This window comes from Oncorhynchus clarkii, chromosome 1 (genome assembly GCF_045791955.1).
Source record: "Oncorhynchus clarkii lewisi isolate Uvic-CL-2024 chromosome 1, UVic_Ocla_1.0, whole genome shotgun sequence".
Taxonomy (NCBI): Eukaryota; Metazoa; Chordata; class Actinopteri; order Salmoniformes; family Salmonidae; genus Oncorhynchus; species Oncorhynchus clarkii.
The window spans coordinates 74,430,791-74,449,905 of NC_092147.1; the positions used below are offsets into that span (position 1 = coordinate 74,430,791).

General features: G+C 44.5%; 1 protein-coding gene across 1 annotated transcript in view; it reads left to right on the top strand.

Moving 5' to 3' along the window:
* LOC139417489 (glutamate receptor ionotropic, delta-1-like) overlaps positions 1 to 19,115 on the top strand; it is a 346,221-nt gene that overhangs the window by 285,176 nt on the left and 41,930 nt on the right. Inside the window, exons 5-8 of the mRNA XM_071166764.1 lie at positions 1,483 to 1,536; positions 13,631 to 13,804; positions 17,861 to 18,022; positions 18,874 to 18,993. Coding sequence (XP_071022865.1) covers positions 1,483 to 1,536; positions 13,631 to 13,804; positions 17,861 to 18,022; positions 18,874 to 18,993 — 510 coding nt within the window. The remainder of the gene's footprint in view (positions 1 to 1,482; positions 1,537 to 13,630; positions 13,805 to 17,860; positions 18,023 to 18,873; positions 18,994 to 19,115) is intronic.

Here is a 19,115-nt window from a genome sequence, read left to right on the forward strand (position 1 = left end):
TAGGTCACAAGTTCATGTTGTTGCCATAGTGTGATAATGTGTGAAACTAATCAAACTGACAGTATAAAGGACAAACCACATAAAGATGTTTGAGTCCTAGTTGAAGTTCTATAGACAAACAGCTGTCAATCCCACACAGATAATTTGTCCCCCAAAAAGTCCATGAACCTCATATCCTTTTAACTTGATGACGTCAAATTCCTGGTGTGACTAAGGTCGACGTTGTTTACCATACTGTTGCTATTGTTGGAGCTGAACTGAGGCTAAACTAGGAGGACCGTTTGCCCCAATCATAACCTTTACCCAGCTGGCGCACTAACATAGCCCCCTTCACTTTGTTATTTACATTATAGAATGTGACAGTTTTCATAAGAAAAGTACAAAGAAATGTCTGCTCGTTCTAACATCAAGGTTATCCTTGGGGACCAGACCAAGGCTTTTGCTGCCAGGCTTTCATACGCACCAAACAGTATGTATTGTATGTGCCTAAATGGATTACTCAGATGCACAAATGAGTTTGTTGATTTCTTCTATGGTAAGGACTGTTTCACTGCAATTTATGTTTTTCCTTCTGGAACACTCTAGCATTGTGAAATCACTTCTATTGTCTGGTGAGTAGCATTGTGCTGTGTAAATCAAACTATGATAACCTATGTGATAATCTACCTGCCTGTTCCAAGACCCTATTGCCTACATCTGGTTGGGAGATCGTTTGGCTCCAACTCTCAGACACAGGATATGATCCAATGACACAATGTTCATTGTTTGTACATTGCTGAATAAGTCTGTAGAGAGTCACTAACTCCAGCAGCTGTTTGCTATATTTCTTGTGTCTCTATCGATAGCGACGGGCTATCTGTTTGAATGCAAGTGTGTTTGAATGGCATATGGCCCGTTAATTTCAGAGTGAGTAAGAGGCAGACCACTTCAATCGTGTAGGTAAATATTACTCTTGTGTTCAGGTGTCTCTGCAATATTCACAGAGACCAAGCTGGAAATGAGGGACATTAAAATCAAATTATGACTCTTGCAAGGTTAGAAGATCGATCGGCAGCTTTCGGGCTGTGCTGGGTGCTGTTATTGATGAGCACACTGTTGTTAGGTAAAATGGTGAACGCTTTGCAGTTATATGTAAGGATGATATGGGGCTATCAATCTTAGTTGCAGTATAGCAAAGGGGATCATTTGGAAGCTAATGACAGCAATTTACAGAAGAGGACAAGCGTAGAGATGGTAACCATGACAGATGTCATGCGTGAATAGTCATGTGATATGTGATAGAGCCATTACGACGGAGCACTCACATTATGAGTGCACATACAGAATATTGTGAAGAGCCTAAGTAATGGGGAATGAGTAACCATGGTGAACCATTTGAGCATATGCACTTGAGTTCGGACTCACTACTCTTATGTTGTTAAAATAATATTTTGTGAAACACAGAAAATATTAATGCCCCCCCCATCTTCTCTCTGTATACAGGCTGTGGAAACCAACCTGGCATCAAAGGACAGCCACTGGGTTTATGCCAACGAGGTGAGACCAAAACCCATACAGCATATTTATACATTTCATATGGATGAAAATCAATAATGCTCTCACTCTGTTCTCTTCCATATTTAGACTCATAAACAGTATTAAAGCTCTCACCACATGCCACTTCTGTCTTTCTGAGGACGTTTATACAATATTGACACAATCATTCTTGTTTATTGCGTATTCACAGCACTTTGGAAGCCAAAGTCGGTTTTTACATGTTATTTGTTGATATGAGATTGGCCTAAATGGTCTTCCAAATGAACTTGAACATCACTAAATGCCAAGCACTTTGTGACTACTCAACACTGTGCTCTCTCTCCTGCCTGAGAGCAGCTGGGTACATTGATTCAGGCTGATTTGCAGATAAGGACCATAATCCATCTGATGTCCCAATGCTAATGGGAAAAAACATGTTCCTACCATACCTGGATGTCTTTTTATTAGTATGCATGTACTTCCAGAGTACACTGTAAAATTGACCTAACCACGAAACCACAGTGAACTCACCCACACATACACATGAGCACACACATGCACACACACACACACACACACACACACACACGTGTGTTCTTGCGTGCGGACGCGCGCATGAATGCGTTAGAATAAAGTAAAACAGGAGGTTGGTAGCACCTTAATTGGAGAGGAGGGGCTCGTTGTAGTGGCTGGAGCAGAATGAGTAGACTATGATCAAATACATCAAACACATGGTTTCTAGGTGTTTGACACCATTCCATTCGCTCCATTCCGGCCATTATTATGAGCCATCCTCCTCTCAGCAGCCTCCTTTGTTATTAACATTGACAAGGTGCACAAATGGGCTGATCTTCATCATTATACAAATGACAAGTCCTTATCTCGCAACTCGGCTCCAACATCCTAATCATGATGCATGTATTGATCTTACATTCATCTTGTGAATTTGATTTATTAATGTACCTCATAGTATCTTCCTGTTTAGGCTGCTGTAACTCCTGTGAGATGAAGTGGTAAAAAATTAAAAGTTAATCTGTTATTTATTTTGTGGCAGGCAAACACATTCCTTTTTGCTTTAAGACAATTATGATAGTGTCACCACCAAGACATTAGATTTAATAGCATCAGACAGCAGAATGTATGAGCTAATTGCATGTTAATTTCTCCATCACTTTCTTAATGATTGACACGATGTGGCATATTGTTGAGTTATCACTCCTCACTATATTAATGAATAGGACGGGCTGTACCTGAGTACTTTGAAATGACACCCCCTCTTTCTTTCTCGATGAAAGTCAAGCGTACACTACCGTTCAAAAGTTTGGGGTCACTCAGAAATACAGTGTAGACTGTGTTAATGTTGTAAATGACTATTTTAGCTGGAAAGGGCAGATTTGTTATGGAATATCTACATAGGCGTACAGAGGCCCATTATCAGCAACCATCACTGTTCCAATGGTACGTTGTGTTAGCTATTCCAAGATTATCACTCTAAAAGGCTAATTGATCATCAGAAAACCATTTTGAAATTATGTTAGCACAGCTGAAAACTGTTGTTCTGATTAAAGAAGCAATAAAACTGTCCACCTTTGAAAAAACTAGTTTTAATGACTCCAATCTAAGTGTATGTGTCACGTTCTGACCTCTATTTCCTTTGTTTTGCATTTATTTAGTATGGTCAGGGCGTGAGTTGGGTGGGCAGTCTATGTTTGTTTTTCTATGTTTTGGGGCAGTTCTATGTTTTCGGCCTAGTATGGTTCTCAATCAGAGGCAGGTGTCATTAGTTGTCTCTGATTGAGAATCATACTTAGGTAGCCTGGGTTTCACTGTTTGTTTGTGGGTGATTGTTCCTGTCCTTAGTGTTAGTTTGCACCAGTTTAGGCTGTTTCGGTTTTCATTACGTTTATTATTTTGCACTGTTTGTATTTAGATTCGTGTTGCTATAGTCACAATAAACATGGATCGTAATCTACACGCCGCATTTTGGTCCGACTCTCCTTCTCATCAAGAAAACCGTTACAGAATCACCCACCACACTCGGACCGAGCAGCGTGTTAACAGGCAGCAGCGAAAGGAGGACGTTATGGACAGCAATGGCATGGAGTATACTACTTGGGAGGAGATCGACAGGTGGGCGGCCGACCCAGGGAGAGTGCCGGAGCCCGCCTGGGATTCGATGGAGCAGTGCGCGGAAGGTTATCAGAGAATGGAGTTGGCGAAGCAGGCACGGCGGCGCGGAAGGAAGCCCGAGAGGCAGCCCCAAACATTTATTGGGGGGGGGCTAACAGGGAGTATGGCTACGCCAGGTAGGAGACCTGGGCAGACTCCCTGTGCTTACCGGGGGGCTAGAGAGACCGGACAGGCACCGTGTTATGCAGTGGTGCGCACGGTGTCTCCAGTGCGGGTGCATAGCCCGGTGCGGTATATTCCAGCTCCGCGTGTCGGCCAGGCTAGATTGAGCGTCGAGCCTGATGCCATGAAGCCGGCTCTACGCAGCTGGACCCCAGTGCGTCTCCTTGGGCCGGCTTACATGGCACCAGCCTTGCGCTCGGTGTCTCCGGTTCGCCTGCATAGCCCAGTGCGGGCTATTCCACCAGGCCGCACTGGCAGGGCGACCGTGAGCATTCAACCAGGTAAGGTTGGGCAGGCTCGGTGCTCAAGAGCTCCAGTGCGCCTGCACGGTCCGGTCTTTCCAGTACCACCTCCACACCCCAGCCCTCCGGTAGCAGCTCCCCGCACAAGGCTTCCTGTGCGTGTCCTCGGCCCAGTACCACCAGTGCCAGCACCACGCATCAGGCCTACAGTGCGCCTCGCCTGTCCGGCGCCTCTGCCGGAGCCTCCCGCCTGTCCGGAGCCTCCCGCCTGTCCAGCGCCTCTGCCGGAGCCTCCCGCCTCTCCGGCGCTACCAGAGCCTTCCTCCTCTCCAGCGCTGCTGGAGTCTCCCGCCTGTTCGGCGCTAGGAGAGCTACTCAGCCCAGCGTTGCCGGAGCTTCCCGTCTGCCCAGCGCCATCTGAGCTTCCCGTCTGCCCAGCGCCGCCAGTGCCGCCCGTCTGCCCAACGCCGCCAGCGCCGCCCGTCTGCCCAGCGCCGCCAGTGCCGCCCGTCTGCCCAGCGCCGCCAGTGCCGCCCGTCTGCCCAGCGCCGCCAGTGCCGCCCGTCTGCCCAGCGCCGCCAGTGCCGCCCGTCTGCCCAGCGCCGCCAGTGCCGCCCGTCTGCCCAGCGCCGCCAGTGCCGCCCGTCTGCCCAGCGCCGCCTGTGCCGCCCGTCTGCCCAGCGCCGCCTGTGCCGCCCGTCTGCCCAGCGCCGCCAGCGCCGCCCGTCTGCCCAGCGCCGCCAGCGCCGCCCGTCTGCCCAGCGCCGCCAGCGCCGCCCAGCGCCGCCAGTGCCGCCCGTCTGCCCAGCGCCGCCAGTGCCGCCCGTCAGCCAGGGGCTGCCAGTGCCGCCCGTCAGCCAGGGGCCGCCAGTGCCGCCCGTCAGCCAGGGGCCGCCAGTGCCGCCCGTCAGCCAGGGGCCGCCAGTGCCGCCCGTCAGCCAGGGGCCGCCAGTGCCGCCCGTCAGCCAGGGGCCGCCAGTGCCGCCAGTCAGCCAGGGGCCGCCAGTGCCGCCCGTCAGTCCGCCCGTCAGCCAGGGGCCGCCAGTGCCGCCAGTGCCGCCCGTCAAGGGGCCGCCAGGCCGCCAGCCGCCAGTGCCGCCAGTCAGCCAGGGGCCGCCAGTCAGCCAGGGGCCGCCAGTGCCGCCAGTCAGCCAGGGGCCGCTAGAGCCCCTCTGTCCCGAGCAGCTGCCCCTCTGTCCCGAGCAGCTGCCCCTCTGTCCCGAGCTGCTGCCGCCCCTCTGTCCCGAGCTGCTGCCGCCCCTCGGTCCCGAAGCAGCTGCCGCCCCTCGGTCCCGAGCTGCCGCCCCTCTGCCGCCCCTCTGTCCCGAGCTGCTGCCGCCCCTCTGTCCCGAGCAGCTGCCGCCCCTCTGTCCCGAGCAGCTGCTTCACCTCTGTCCCGAGCTGCCCCTCTGTCCCAAGCAGCCCCTCTGTCCAGTGGGGTCATTGAGAGGGGTGGGCATGGTGAGTAAGCCACGGAGGCGGACAATAAGGCGGACTAAGACAATGGCGAAGTGGGGTCCGCGTCCCGCGCCAGAGCCGCCACCGCGGACAGACGCCCACCCAGACCCTCCCCTATAGGTCAAGGTTTTGCGGCCGGAGTCCGCACCTTTGGGGGGGGGGTACTGTCACGTTCTGACCTCTATTGCCTTTGTTTTGCATTTATTTAGTATGGTCAGGGCGTGAGTTGGGTGGGCAGTCTATGTTTGTTTTTCTATGTTTTGGGGCAGTTCTATGTTTTCGGCCTAGTATGGTTCTCAATCAAAGGCAGTTGTCTCTGATTGAGAATCATACTTAGGTAGCCTGGGTTTCACTGTTTGTTTGTGGGTGATTGTTCCTGTCCTTAGTGTTAGTTTGCACCAGTTTAGGCTGTTTCGGTTTTCATTACGTTTATTATTTTGCACTGTTTGTATTTAAATTCGTGTTGCTATAGTCACAATAAACATGGATCGTAATCTACACGCCGCATTTTGGTCCGACTCTCCTTCTCATCAAGAAAACCGTTACAGTATGTTAACTTCCCACTTCAACTGTAGATATTCCGTTAAAAATCAGCCATTTCCAGTTACACCAGCCATTTACAACATTAACAATGCCTACACTGATCAATGTTATGCTATTTTAATGGACAAAAAATGTGCTTTTCTTTCAAAAACAAGGAAATATCTAAGTGACCCCACATTTTTTAACGGTAGTGTATATGATGCCGCTGTGATCACCTTGAGGAGGGAACGACAAAGGCAAACTATTTTTCAATCAGCCTTGTTCGATGCTGGCAATGTATTTTAACATGGAGTACACAACATGTTCAACCTGGAAGAGAAAAAAGGAGGTGGTGTAATACTGAATACTGTAATACTGACGTAAAACCTGTCAAAAATACAGTGATTGGCTATTTACCAAAAAAATACCATATGATTTGATTGACCTTCTAATTAGAAGAGTGGGAGCGGAAATGGTCCACTTACTAAGCCTACTTATAGTTCAATCTCAATCACTATATACAGTGCATTCTGAAAGTATTCACTTAATAAGCCTACTTATAGTTCACTCTCAATCACTATATACAGTGCATTCTGAAAGTATTCACTTAATAAGCCTACTTATAGTTCACTCTCAATCACTATATACAGTGCATTCTGAAAGTATTCACTTAATAAGCCTACTTATAGTTCACTCTCAATCACTATATACAGTGCATTCCGAAAGTATTCAGACCCCTTCACCTTTTCCACATTTTGCTACGTTACAGCCTTATTATCAATTGGATTAAATCTTTTTCCCCCTCATCAATCTACACACTATACCCCATAATGACGAAGCAAAAACTGTTTTTTACAAATGTTTGCATATGTATTACAAATTTTAAAAACTGAGAGACTTGTCCCGAAGCGACTTCGCGTTGTCTTGGCTGTGTGTTTAGGGTCGTTGTCCTGTTGGAAGGTGAACTTTCGCCCCCAGTCGGAGGTCTGAGCACTCTGGAGCAGGTTTTCATCAAGGATCTCTCTGTACTTTGCGCTGTTCATCTTTCCCCTAATCCTGATTAAAATATATTCCCCATGCCCCAGTATGATTACTATGTGTTGTGACTGGGCGGGGGCAACCATTTTAGCCAGGCAATCTCCAGGCCCTGTGTTCTACGCTTCTGTGTTCCACTGGTCCCTGTGATGCATTTAAGCCAGACAGGCTGGCATCAGGAGAGGAGGGGTTGTCTCTGTCAGTTCTCTGCCCCCTGGGCCTCGGTGCTAACTAGGACATGGAGACTGCAGCGAGGTCTCATCAGCCACCACAACCAGCTATGATAATCTATTGTCACTGCTAACGAAAGTCAGTTCAGAATGAGTTCATATGAAGAGTTAAAGGCCAATGCAGCCATTTTTATATCAACATCAAATAGTTTCTGGGTAACAATTAAGTACCTTACTGTAAGGGGCGGCAGTTAGCCTGGCGGGTAGGAGCATTGGGCCAGAAACTGAAAGATTGCTGGATCGAATCCCCAAGCTGACAAGGTAAATACCTGTCATTCTGCCACTGAGCAAGGCAGTTCACCCACTGTTCCCTGGGTGCCAGTGACATTGATGTCAGTTAAGGCAGCCCCCCGCACTGCTCTGTTCAGAGGGGTTGGGTTAAATGCAGAAGACACATTTCAGTTGAATGCATTAAGTTGTTCAGCTGACTAGGTATCCCCCTTTCCCAATTGGATTTAAATTAAAATGGGCATTTTAGCAAAATACTATTTTTCAAGCAATACTTTAGCTAGAATTGTCTGGGAGTATTCTGAGTGGGAAGGGGAAAACTGAAAACAAGCTGTTATTGGCAGAGAGTTTTGGAACTCTTTGTTATTGGTCTAATCAATTTAACCACATGTCGATGTCACCATGGAAAGCCGAAACCCATGCAAACCTGCTGATTAGAAGGTACTGTGTAGATTGTATTATCAACCAGCAACTATCAGGAAATAACACTTCTACCTTTGCAGTGTTAGTTTCATCAGCTGTTGTACAATTTGATATAAAACACAGGGAAAACAGAATTTGGACTGCACTGGGTCTTTAACTGGTGAGAAAGGCACTGATAGGAGAGCTGAAGTAGAGAATGGATGGAGAGGAGAGAGGGAGAGAGAGAGAAAGAGAAAGAAGAACATGTACTGAAAAGTTTTGAGAATTATAAAAATAATGGTGCAGAGTAAAATAGATGGTTTGTCATGTTATTCTTCAGCAATTGTTGATACCAAATTTGGTCAATCTTCCACTTTCTTCACCACAAGATAGGATCAGTTACAAATCATTGATTGATGTTTGTGGGAGGAAGTGACAAGGCATCCTTCTCTCTAAATCATCAGCCAAACCAGGGTGTGATGTTGGCACAGGGGAGGGTGGTTGACACTCTCTGGTGGTTCTGTCTGGATGGATGGATGACGCAGTCAAACAGGATTTGTTTTGTTTTTTCACAAAAAAGAGAGGCGGTGACACCTGAGTCTGTGTGTGATGGATTAGAGTCACGCGGCGTGACAGCCAGAGTCAAGGAGGACAGGGATGATATGACTGATTGTCCGTGGTAACTGCCCGACAAATGTTGGGATGGAAACGGATAATGTTGACACTATCTGTGAAACAGCAGTGGGCATAGTAGAGGGAAATAAAACACATTCTACTATCCAAAGACAGTATTTTTTTTTATTAGGTATGTGTATTTTACATTAACATAGTTTGACAAAAAACTGTAATAAATCATTGAGTCGGAAATAGACAAGCACTTTAGTTAACCATAGTAATGTATGCTCCATCACATACTGTAATTATCCACTGCTTTGAGCTGCACAATATATATATATATATAAAAGAGAGAGAGAGAGAGAGAGAGAGATCATCCTGGCTAGGTAAGAGTACATCCCAGAGATCCCTTCCCTTAGTCTCTGAGCTGCTCAGCATACATGTCTAAAGTTGAAGAACAAAAAGCACCTTAACTCCTAATTAAATCTCCATGGTGATTACCAGGATTTCTTTATTTATATATCTTGAAAGATTAATAACATGATTGAGCGGCGTATTGAGGATAATTTAGCTGTCAGCCAGGCTTGATTTGATTAATGTATTTAGATGATGTGTGTCATTGAAACTACCCTCTGTTGAATTTTGGGTTTCCTTTCTTGACTAGGTCAATTTACCTCAACTAGGTCATCTGAATTTTGCTATTGTTTTCCCCTCAAAGTGTATGTCCACACTGAATGCATAAACAGCTGATCTCTCTCACATTCATCCATTCTGCTATGTATTAGCTCTCTAATGACGGTTTTGACCTGTACTGAAATTGTATTACCGAGTAACACAATAGTGGATGTTAGTCACATTGTGTTAGAGTGGTGCCATACGAATCAACAAACTCAAAGGGTAAGCCACCAATGTTCTTTCCTTGCATACCCAAACTTCCTCCCACCCCGTTAAAATACTAAGACCTTGCCATTTGAAGCATAAAGCGGCGATCAGCAGTGGAACCAATAACAAAGCGCTTCCCCGCACTTGTTTGGGTAAAAAGCTGAGGGATGGGGCTGGAAAAATGTAACCACTCATAAATTCATAGACAGAGCTATTGATGCAAGGACTGACCATCCGCGATATAAAAATTAGAGTTGTAACCATGTTGAGAGGCTAGATAGTGTGTGTTTACATTTACTTTATTTACAAACTTAGAGTAAAACAAGCAGTTTTACAACAGTTGAACTAAGCTCATGAGGCATATATAATAATCGCTTGTTTTACTCTAATATTTGTAAACAAAGTAAATGTAAACAATCAATATTTTGGTTCTAATGGGGTACAACACTTGGACTAAGCTCATGAGGCATTTATAATTTATATTCTTCAATAATTAATGGGTACATATCATTCATTTATAAGCCCAAAAATTGACAACTCTGAGTGCCCCTTTAATGATCCATGCTTTTATTTAAAACCACTAATCTATGGTCATTGTTGTCTTGTTAGTAAAATGGCTTTATCAAGGTCACTGCAGTGTCAAGTGATGTCACAGACGTAACCTGCGGTGGTGGTGGAACGTTCTGACAGGTCAGGACAGGAAGGACGGCCCTGGACGTGAAGTCATACCTCCATGGATTCTGCGGCATATTCCACCCGATTAATGCAACACAGCACCTCATGAATAGCCATTGTTTACAGTTGACTGGCTGTCAAGAGGAAACTTAAACACTTAACACCTACAAAATTCTGTTTGTATGACTCATAGTGTGTTTGTGCTGTATAAAAATACATGTACATCTTTCTAAAAGCAGTAAAGTACACACCCAGTAAATTATTGATGAGGTTGTATGCTTGTTGCATAACAGTTATGCATTTCTCGAAGGAATGAATGAGCTTGGATGGTGAGATAGAGAGAACAAAAGGCCAAGGAGAGCGAGATAAATCGACACAAAGTTAAAAATAAAAAAAGGGAGAAAGCGAGACAGAGAGACAGCTAACGGGAAACAGAGGCTTGGAGATGGAATGTCTGAAAGAGAAAAATTTGACTTGGCCAGATCGAGAGCGAGAGAGAGACGGAGAAGCACAAATACGTTTGAACTGTCAGTTGCCTCATTACTGTGGTGTTTGACCCCAATTCTGGTTGATTGGCACATCATTGACTGCTGTCCTGCTCTGGCTCTCATTACTATTGGTCTGACCCTTCATAGGTCATCCCCTGTCTGGCCCTGTACTCATTCCTCTCACCCATAACTGTATCACCCCTGTCTGCATACATGACTTATGAGTTTCCTTCATACCCACAGCTGTTTGGTGTATGCTCTATGATTCTAAGAAATGTAAGGAGTGTTGTTGTTTATTTGTCAATTGATCAAAGCAGTGGTTCCCAAACTTTTTATAGTCCCATACCTCTTAAAATGTTCAACCTCCAGCTGTGTACCCCCTCTAGCACCAGGGTCAATGCACTCTCAAATGTTGTTTTTTGCCATCATTGTAAGCCTGCCACACACACAATATATATTTATTAAACATAAGAATGAGTGTGAGTTTGTCACAACCCGGCTCGTGGGAAATGATAAAGAGCTCTTATAGGACGACGGCACAAATAATAATATAATAATAATCAATAATTTTGCTCTTTATTTAGTCATCTTCGATATAAAACTTTATTTGTTATTTGAAAATTGTGAATAACTCACCACAGGTTAATGAGAAGGGTGTGCTTGAAAGGATGCACATAACTCTGCAATGTTGGGTTATATTGGAGAGACTCTCAGTCTTAAATAATTTCCACACACAGCCTATGCCTGTATTTAGTTTTCATGCTAGTGAGGGCTGAGAATCCACTCTCACATAGATACATGTTTACAAAGAGCATCAGTTTCTTAACAGCGCAATTTTTCCAGGGTAGGAAAATCTGGCAGTGGCTTCTGATTAAATTCCATTTTCACAGAACCGCTTGTTGCAATTTCAATGAGGCTCTCAGAAAGTGGACTGGAGGCAGGGCATGAAAGGGATAACAAATCCAGTTGTTTGTGTCATCTGTTTTCGGGAAAGTACATGCGTAATTGTGCACCCAACTCACTCAGGTGCTTCGCTATATCACATTTGACATTGTTCGTAAGCTTTAGTTCATTTGCACACAAAAAAATCATACAATGATGGAAAGAACTGTGTGTTGTCCTTGTTAATGCAGACAGAGAAAAGCTTAAACTTTTCTTGATCATAGCCTCAATTTTGTCCCGCTCATTGAATATAGTTGTGGAGAGTCCCTGTAATCCTAGATTCAGATCATTCAGACAAGAAAAAAACATCACCCAGGCAGGCCAGTCGTGTGAGAAACTCATCATCATGCAAACTGTCAGACAAGTTAAAATTATGGTCAGTAAAGAAAACTTTAAGCTTGTCTCTCAATTTAAAAAAACGTGTCAATACTTTGCCCCTTGATAACCAGTGCACTTCTGTATGTTGTAAAAGCCTTACATGGTCGCAGCCCATATCATTGCATAGTGCAGAAAATACACAAGAGTTCAGGGGCCTTGCTTTAACGAATTTAACCATTTTCACTGTAGTGTCCAAAATGTCTTTCAAGCTGTCAGGTATTCCTTTGGCAGCAAGAGCCTCTCGGTGGATGTTGCAGTGTACCCAAGTGGCGTTAGGAGCAACTGCTTGCATGCGCGTTACCACTCCACTGTCTCCCTGCTCTAACAGTATAGCTACAAACACATCTTGACCACCAAAGTCCATTTGATGTCACAAAGCTGTCCAGTACATAAAAAATATCCTCTCCTGTTGTCCTGGTTTCCAGTGGTTTGCAGAAGAGGATGTCTTCCTTAATTGACCCCCCACAATAGTATGGGGCTTGCCTGTCCTAGCCACTCAGTAGCTCACCACATAAGACGCTTCTAGCCCCTCTTAATGGTATCTGTTGCTTTTATACATGTCTTGCTACTCGGAAGTCGTCTTAATTCTCACTCCAAAAACCCCTGTGGCTTCTTTTTCAAGAGTGAAGGTTTCATCTAGTTGTGAGATAGTACTTTTGCACATATATCACACTGTGGATGAGGAAAGGCACTACTCCCAATATAAGTGAACCCCAAATCAATGTAGTTCTCATCATATTTGCGACTCTTCGATGGTCCAATGTCCCTGTCTGTTGTTCGGTGCTTTCCCAGGTAAGGGGCCAGTAGCTCTTCGGCTGCATCAGATTCACAGCTGTCAGTGTCCATGCTAGCTGGGCTAACAACAAATGTAGAATTACTGATGCTAGCATTGGATGTGCTTGTGGAAGCAGAACAACTTGTGTCGTCGACAGGTGCAGGTGTAGTACTGCTAGTAGTAGCAGTACTACCAGTAGAGCTGGAATGTGTCTCTATGGACATGGGCATTACTTTTTTTAAACCAATTTTCAAGCAAACGGAATTGAGCAGCAGCTACGTTTGGCTACATGCGGACCGTTAGTGGAATTCCCGCGCGAGAGTAAAGATTCATGTGGTTGGATGTTAATTATTTGACTAGGCTACCTGTAATTTACATTGTGTTGTTATTTAGCTGAACACTAGATTATTTTGTATTTTTTTTGCAGTGAAACGAGGCTACCAAAATGCATAGCCCTGTTGGAAAAAATAAATGGACTGTCTGAAAATGTGAATCACATTTTTATTTGGCACCCCCCTGAACGCATTGTGCGTTTGGGAATACCTGGATCAGAGGAACGGAGAGATATCAGACAGTGATGATCCCAATCCATATTCAGCTGAAAACTAATTGAAAACTTGACTTTGGAAAGAGTGTTTATTGCTTGCATTTATTGATTGATCTATTGATTAATCCTACTAATACTCAACTGTTACACGAACTGGTAACAAGATTCACTTTTTAATCAATACCTGCACTATGGTTACCATGTACCTAGTCCTATAATGAATGTGTGAATAGACCGTTTTAGACCACTTTCTACAGAGTGTGAACGTTTTAGTAAATTATTAGATTTCTTTTCATGGTTTTTACCATGAACCCTCCCACCCCATCCTCTCTTCTTTGCCGCAGGAGGTGAGTGACACAGAAATCATGGAGTTGGTCCACAGTTCATTGGGCCGGATGACCGTCATACGTCAGATCTTCCCTCTGTGGAGAGACACCAACATCCGGTGCATGAGGAACAACCACCGCATCTCCTCCCTGCTCTGTGACCCCCAGGAGGGCTACCTGCAGTCCCTGGAGGTCAGTGTGACTGGGATTACTTTATTAATGACCGTCAGCCACACCATATATCCACACCATCAGTGTAGTCCACAGAGTACTTTGTCATTCACCCAATATCACCCCACGTACTGACGAAACATGACCATGACCAAAACAATAGTGAAGGGCGACCAGAGCGAGTTGCCCGTCAGCGCCATCACAACGTTGAACGCTGTCATCATTCTAACACGGTGTCATTTCCTTCAATGTTAAAACCCTCAGACTGTCACCATCACCAGATTACACAGGGCTGCACAGCCACACAGATTTCCAACATTAGAAATGTCTTATAAATGTTCTCTGTATTCCATCTAGTGTGCAGTGACCGTGACTTACTATGCAGGCTCCATAGCTAGTGTAGAACACTGTTTAGGACAGATGCCCCCCCCCGCCCGCCCCGACAAAAAAACAACATGGTTCTCAGTTGCATTTCCTAATTAGGAGAACTGAAGACCAAATAATTTGTCAAAGAAGAAATGCACAGGTGTCAAATCATTATCATGTAAAGTACACCAGACTTGCTTTCTTAGGATTCATCAAGTGGTGCATTAAACCATCATAAAGCTTCAATGATAACAAATCCTTTAGGTATGGTAAGTGTGTTTATGCTTGAGCAGCCTTCGTTTCAGAGCCACAGGGGACAAATATAGATTGCAATTTCAATTGAATTATCTATATTGTAACTTTTTACAATTGTGACCATATTTTCCACTGTCACATTCATTTGAACTCAGAAGGTGTGTTCGTTCTATACCCAATATGATCATTTGGATTGAATGTCCCATTAAATCCTCTGTAATGAGGACGAGAGTACTACATTTACTGAACTGATGACAGGTTGAGCAATGATAGAGGAGCAGAGTTCAAAGCAAATCAAAGATTATTAGTCACGTGCGCCGAATACAATGGACCAATGAAATGCTTACTTACAGGCTCTAACCAACAGTGAAATGCTTACTTACAGGCTCTAACCAACAGTGAAATGCTTACTTACAGGCTCTAACCAACAGTGAAATGCTTACTTACAAGCTCTAACCAACAGTGCAAATTCTAAGTTTAAAAAAATATATTAGGTGAACAATAGATAAACAAAAGTAAAAAAGACAGGGAGGCTATATACAGTAGCAAGGCTATATACAGTAGCAAGGCTATATACAGTAGCAAGGCTATATACAGTAGCAAGGCTACAGTGCCTTGCGAAAGTATTCGGCCCCCTTGAACTTTGCGACCTTTTGCCACATTTCAGGCTTCAAACATAAAGATATAAAACTGTATTTTTTTGTGAAGAATCAACAACAAGTGGGACACAATCATGAAGTGGAACGACATTTATATTTCAAACTTTTTTAACAAATCAAAAACTGAAAAATTGGCCGTGCAAAATTATTCAGCCCCTTTACTTTCAGTACAGCAAACTCTCTCCAGAAGTTCAGTGAGGATCACTGAATGATCCAATGTTGACCTAAATGACTAATGATGATAAATACAATCCACCTGTGTGTAATCAAGTCTCCGTATAAATGCACCTGCACTGTGATAGTCTTAGAGGTCCGTTAAAAGCGCAGAGAGCATCATGAAGAACAAGGAACACACCAGGCAGGTCCGAGATACTGTTGTGAAGAAGTTTAAAGCCGGATTTGGATACAAAAAGATTTCCCAAGCTTTAAACATCCCAAGGAGCACTGTGCAAGCGATAATATTGAAATGGAAGGAGTATCAGACCACTGCAAATCTACCAAGACCTGGCCGTCCCTCTAAACTTTCAGCTCATACAAGGAGAAGACTGATCAGAGATGCAGCCAAGAGGCCCATGATCACTCTGGATGAACTGCAGAGATCTACAGCTGAGGTGGGAGACTCTGTCCATAGGACAACAATCAGTCGTATATTGCACAAATCTGGCCTTTATGGAAGAGTGGCAAGAAGAAAGCCATTTCTTAAAGATATCCATAAAAAGTGTTGTTTAAAGTTTGCCACAAGCCACCTGGGAGACACACCAAACATGTGGAAGAAGGTGCTCTGGTCAGATGAAACCAAAATTGAACTTTTTGGCAACAATGCAAAACGTTATGTTTGCCGTAAAAGCAACACAGCTGAACACACCATCCCCACTGTCAAACATGGTTGTGGCAGCATCATGGTTTGGGCCTGCTTTTCTTCAGCAGGGACAGGGAAGATGGTTAAAATTGATGGGAAGATGGATGGAGCCAAATACAGGACCATTCTGGAAGAAAACCTGATGGAGTCTGCAAAAGACCTGAGACTGGGACAGAGATTTGTCTTCCAACAAGACAATGATCCAAAACATAAAGCAACATCTACAATGGAATGGTTCAAAAATAAACATATCCAGGTGTTAGAATGGCCAAGTCAAAGTCCAGACCTGAATCCAATCGAGAATCTGTGGAAAGAACTGAAAACTGCTGTTCACAAATGCTCTCCATCCAACCTCACTGAGCTCGAGCTGTTTTGCAAGGAGGAATGGGAAAAAATGTCAGTCTCTCGATGTGCAAAACTGATAGAGACATACCCCAAGCGACTTACAGCTGTAATCGCAGCAAAAGGTGGCGCTACAAAGTATTAACTTAAGGGGGCTGAATAATTTTGCACGCCCAATTTTTCAGTTTTTGATTTGTTAAAAAAGTTTGAAATATCCAATAAATGTCGTTCCACTTCATGATTGTGTCCCACTTGTTGTTGATTCTTCACAAAAAAATACAGTTTTATATCTTTATGTTTGAAGCGTGAAATGTGGCAAAAGGTCGCAAAGTTCAAGGGGGCCGAATACTTTCGCAAGGCACTGTATATACAGTAGCAAGGCTATATACAGTAGCAAGGCTATATACAGTAGCCAGGCTATATACAGTAGCCAGGCTATATACAGTAGCCAGGCTATATACAGTAGCAAGGCTATAACAGCAGCCAGGCTATATACAGGCACCGGTTAGTCGGGCTGATTGAGTATGTACATGTATGTATGTTTAAAGTGACAATGCATATATGATAAACAGAGAGTAGCAGTAGCGTAAAAGAGTGGTCGACAGATGGTAGGTGGCAGGACCCAATGCAGATAGTCCGGGTAGCCAATGTGTGGGGTCACCGGTTGGTCGGGCTAATTGAGGTAGTATGTACATGAATGTATAGTTAAAGTGACTATGCATATATGATAAACAGAGAGTAGCAGCAGCCTAAAAGAGGGATTGGGGGGCGGGGGACACAATGCAAATAGTCCGGGTAGCCATTTGAAAACCTGTTCAGGAGTCTTGTGGATTGGGTGTAAAAGCTGTTGAAAAGCCTTTTGGTCCTAGACTTGGCACTCCGGTACCGCTTGCCATGCGGTAGTGGAGAGAACAGTCTGTGACTGGGGTGCCTGAGGAATGGTGGCATTCAGCAAATATCTCTCATGTTGTTACTGTTGTACCCTGCCATTCATACATGCCATTGTTGGTGTCCCTCATATCGAAAGCATGCTGTGGACTCAGGCATCCATTGCGCCTATTTGTATACCAACTGAAAATTCCAGGGAACGTGTTTGGGCTCGTCTTTGTCCAGTGTTCCTTCAATAAATCACAATCACAATTTCCTACAGACAAGTTAGAAAAGCTGGACCACAAATACTCTGTGGCATTTCAACAGACATGTATTTTTCTATCATAAAAAAACTTGGTGGTCTTTCATATCTCTTGTCTGTAACATAAAAGCTGTCGTTGCAGTGTCAGACCGGGTGTGTTCTGCTCCCCAGGTGAATAGCACCATGGGTCTGTCTCTCCCTTTCATTCTGTGGCCATGCTGGGAAAAGTGTATATTCCCTACTGAGAACTTAATTTCCCCAAAACCTCACAGGGGCAGTGGCAGAGAGGAGCCGCTTTTATGCTGGTCTTGTCAACCTTCACACGGTTCAACAAGTACTTTTGAGTATCTCGTTTTGGGAGTTTTTCCCTGCAAAGTCTCAAACTAGGATAATAGTTGCGTGTCACTGCTGATTCTGCTCAACACCTGTCATAGAATATATTTTGATGTGTTGTTTCTCCCCAGGTCTCCAGCTTGTACCTGTATGACAGTGTGCTGATGTTGGCCAACGCCTTCTACAGTAAGCTGGAGGACAGGAAGTGGCATAGCATGGCCAGTCTGAACTGCATGAGGAAGTCCACCAAGCCTTGGAATGGAGGCTGGTCTATGCTGGACACCATCCAGAAGGTAGGGCACCACACAACATTGCAGACTAAGTCATATTACATAGAAATGGATTCCTTTCGTTCTCATGTGGCATTCTTCTCACATGAATCTAAGCTCTTTGAAAACAGATATACAAGCAGAATGATTCCGTCTTTTGAGTTTATCCAAATTAACAAAATACTGGAACAAAATATACTTGATTATATCAATTTAGAGGCTGTGATTTAAAACTTCATAAAATGAATAATTTATAAATGAACAAAAGTGTTTTCATGAAAATGTAAAAAAAAGTCAACCACTTATTGTAATAATAATGGTTCTCTTTTGAAGTCATGATGACTAATCACAATTTCACTCAACCACTCACTTCCAATTTAGTCATTTAGCAGGAGCTCTTATCCAGAGCGACTTACATTAGTGGGGGCATTCATTTGTTTGTACTGGTCCCCCATGGGAATTGAACCCACCACCCTGGCATTGCAAGCACCATCAAATCAAATGTTATTTGTCACATGCGCCTAATAGAACAGGTACTGTGAAAACTGTTAAGAAGCCTTTTGGAACTAGACTTGGCGCTCCGGTTCCACTTGCTGTGCGGTAGCAGAGAGAACAGTCTATGACTAGGGTGGCTGGAGTCTTTCGCAATTTTTAGGGACTTCCTCTGACACCGCCTGGTATAGAGGTCCTGGATGGCAAGAAGCTTGACCCCAGTGATGTACTGGGCCGTTCGTACTACCTCTGTAGTGCCTTGCGGTCGGAGGCCGAGCAGTTGCGATACCAAGTGGTGATACAGTAAAATACAGTACATTTGATTTTTGATTGTTTGATTAGAGACCACTTAAAATATCCTTGTTATTATGTTGTTGCCATAGAGACGGATCACCGGGCTCACAGGAATGATGGACTTCCGTGCAGGAGGTTCCAACTCCCACGTCCAGTTTGAGATCCTGGGGACCAGCTACAGTGAGACGTTTGGTAAAGATGTCAAACGGGTGAGTCAATATTGAACAACGCAAATGGACATCCCGTTTCACTCGCAGTTTGTTTGTCATATTGATACGTTTTTTTCCGTGTCATGAAAGAAAATACGCAATCAGTGCCTTCAGAAAGTTTC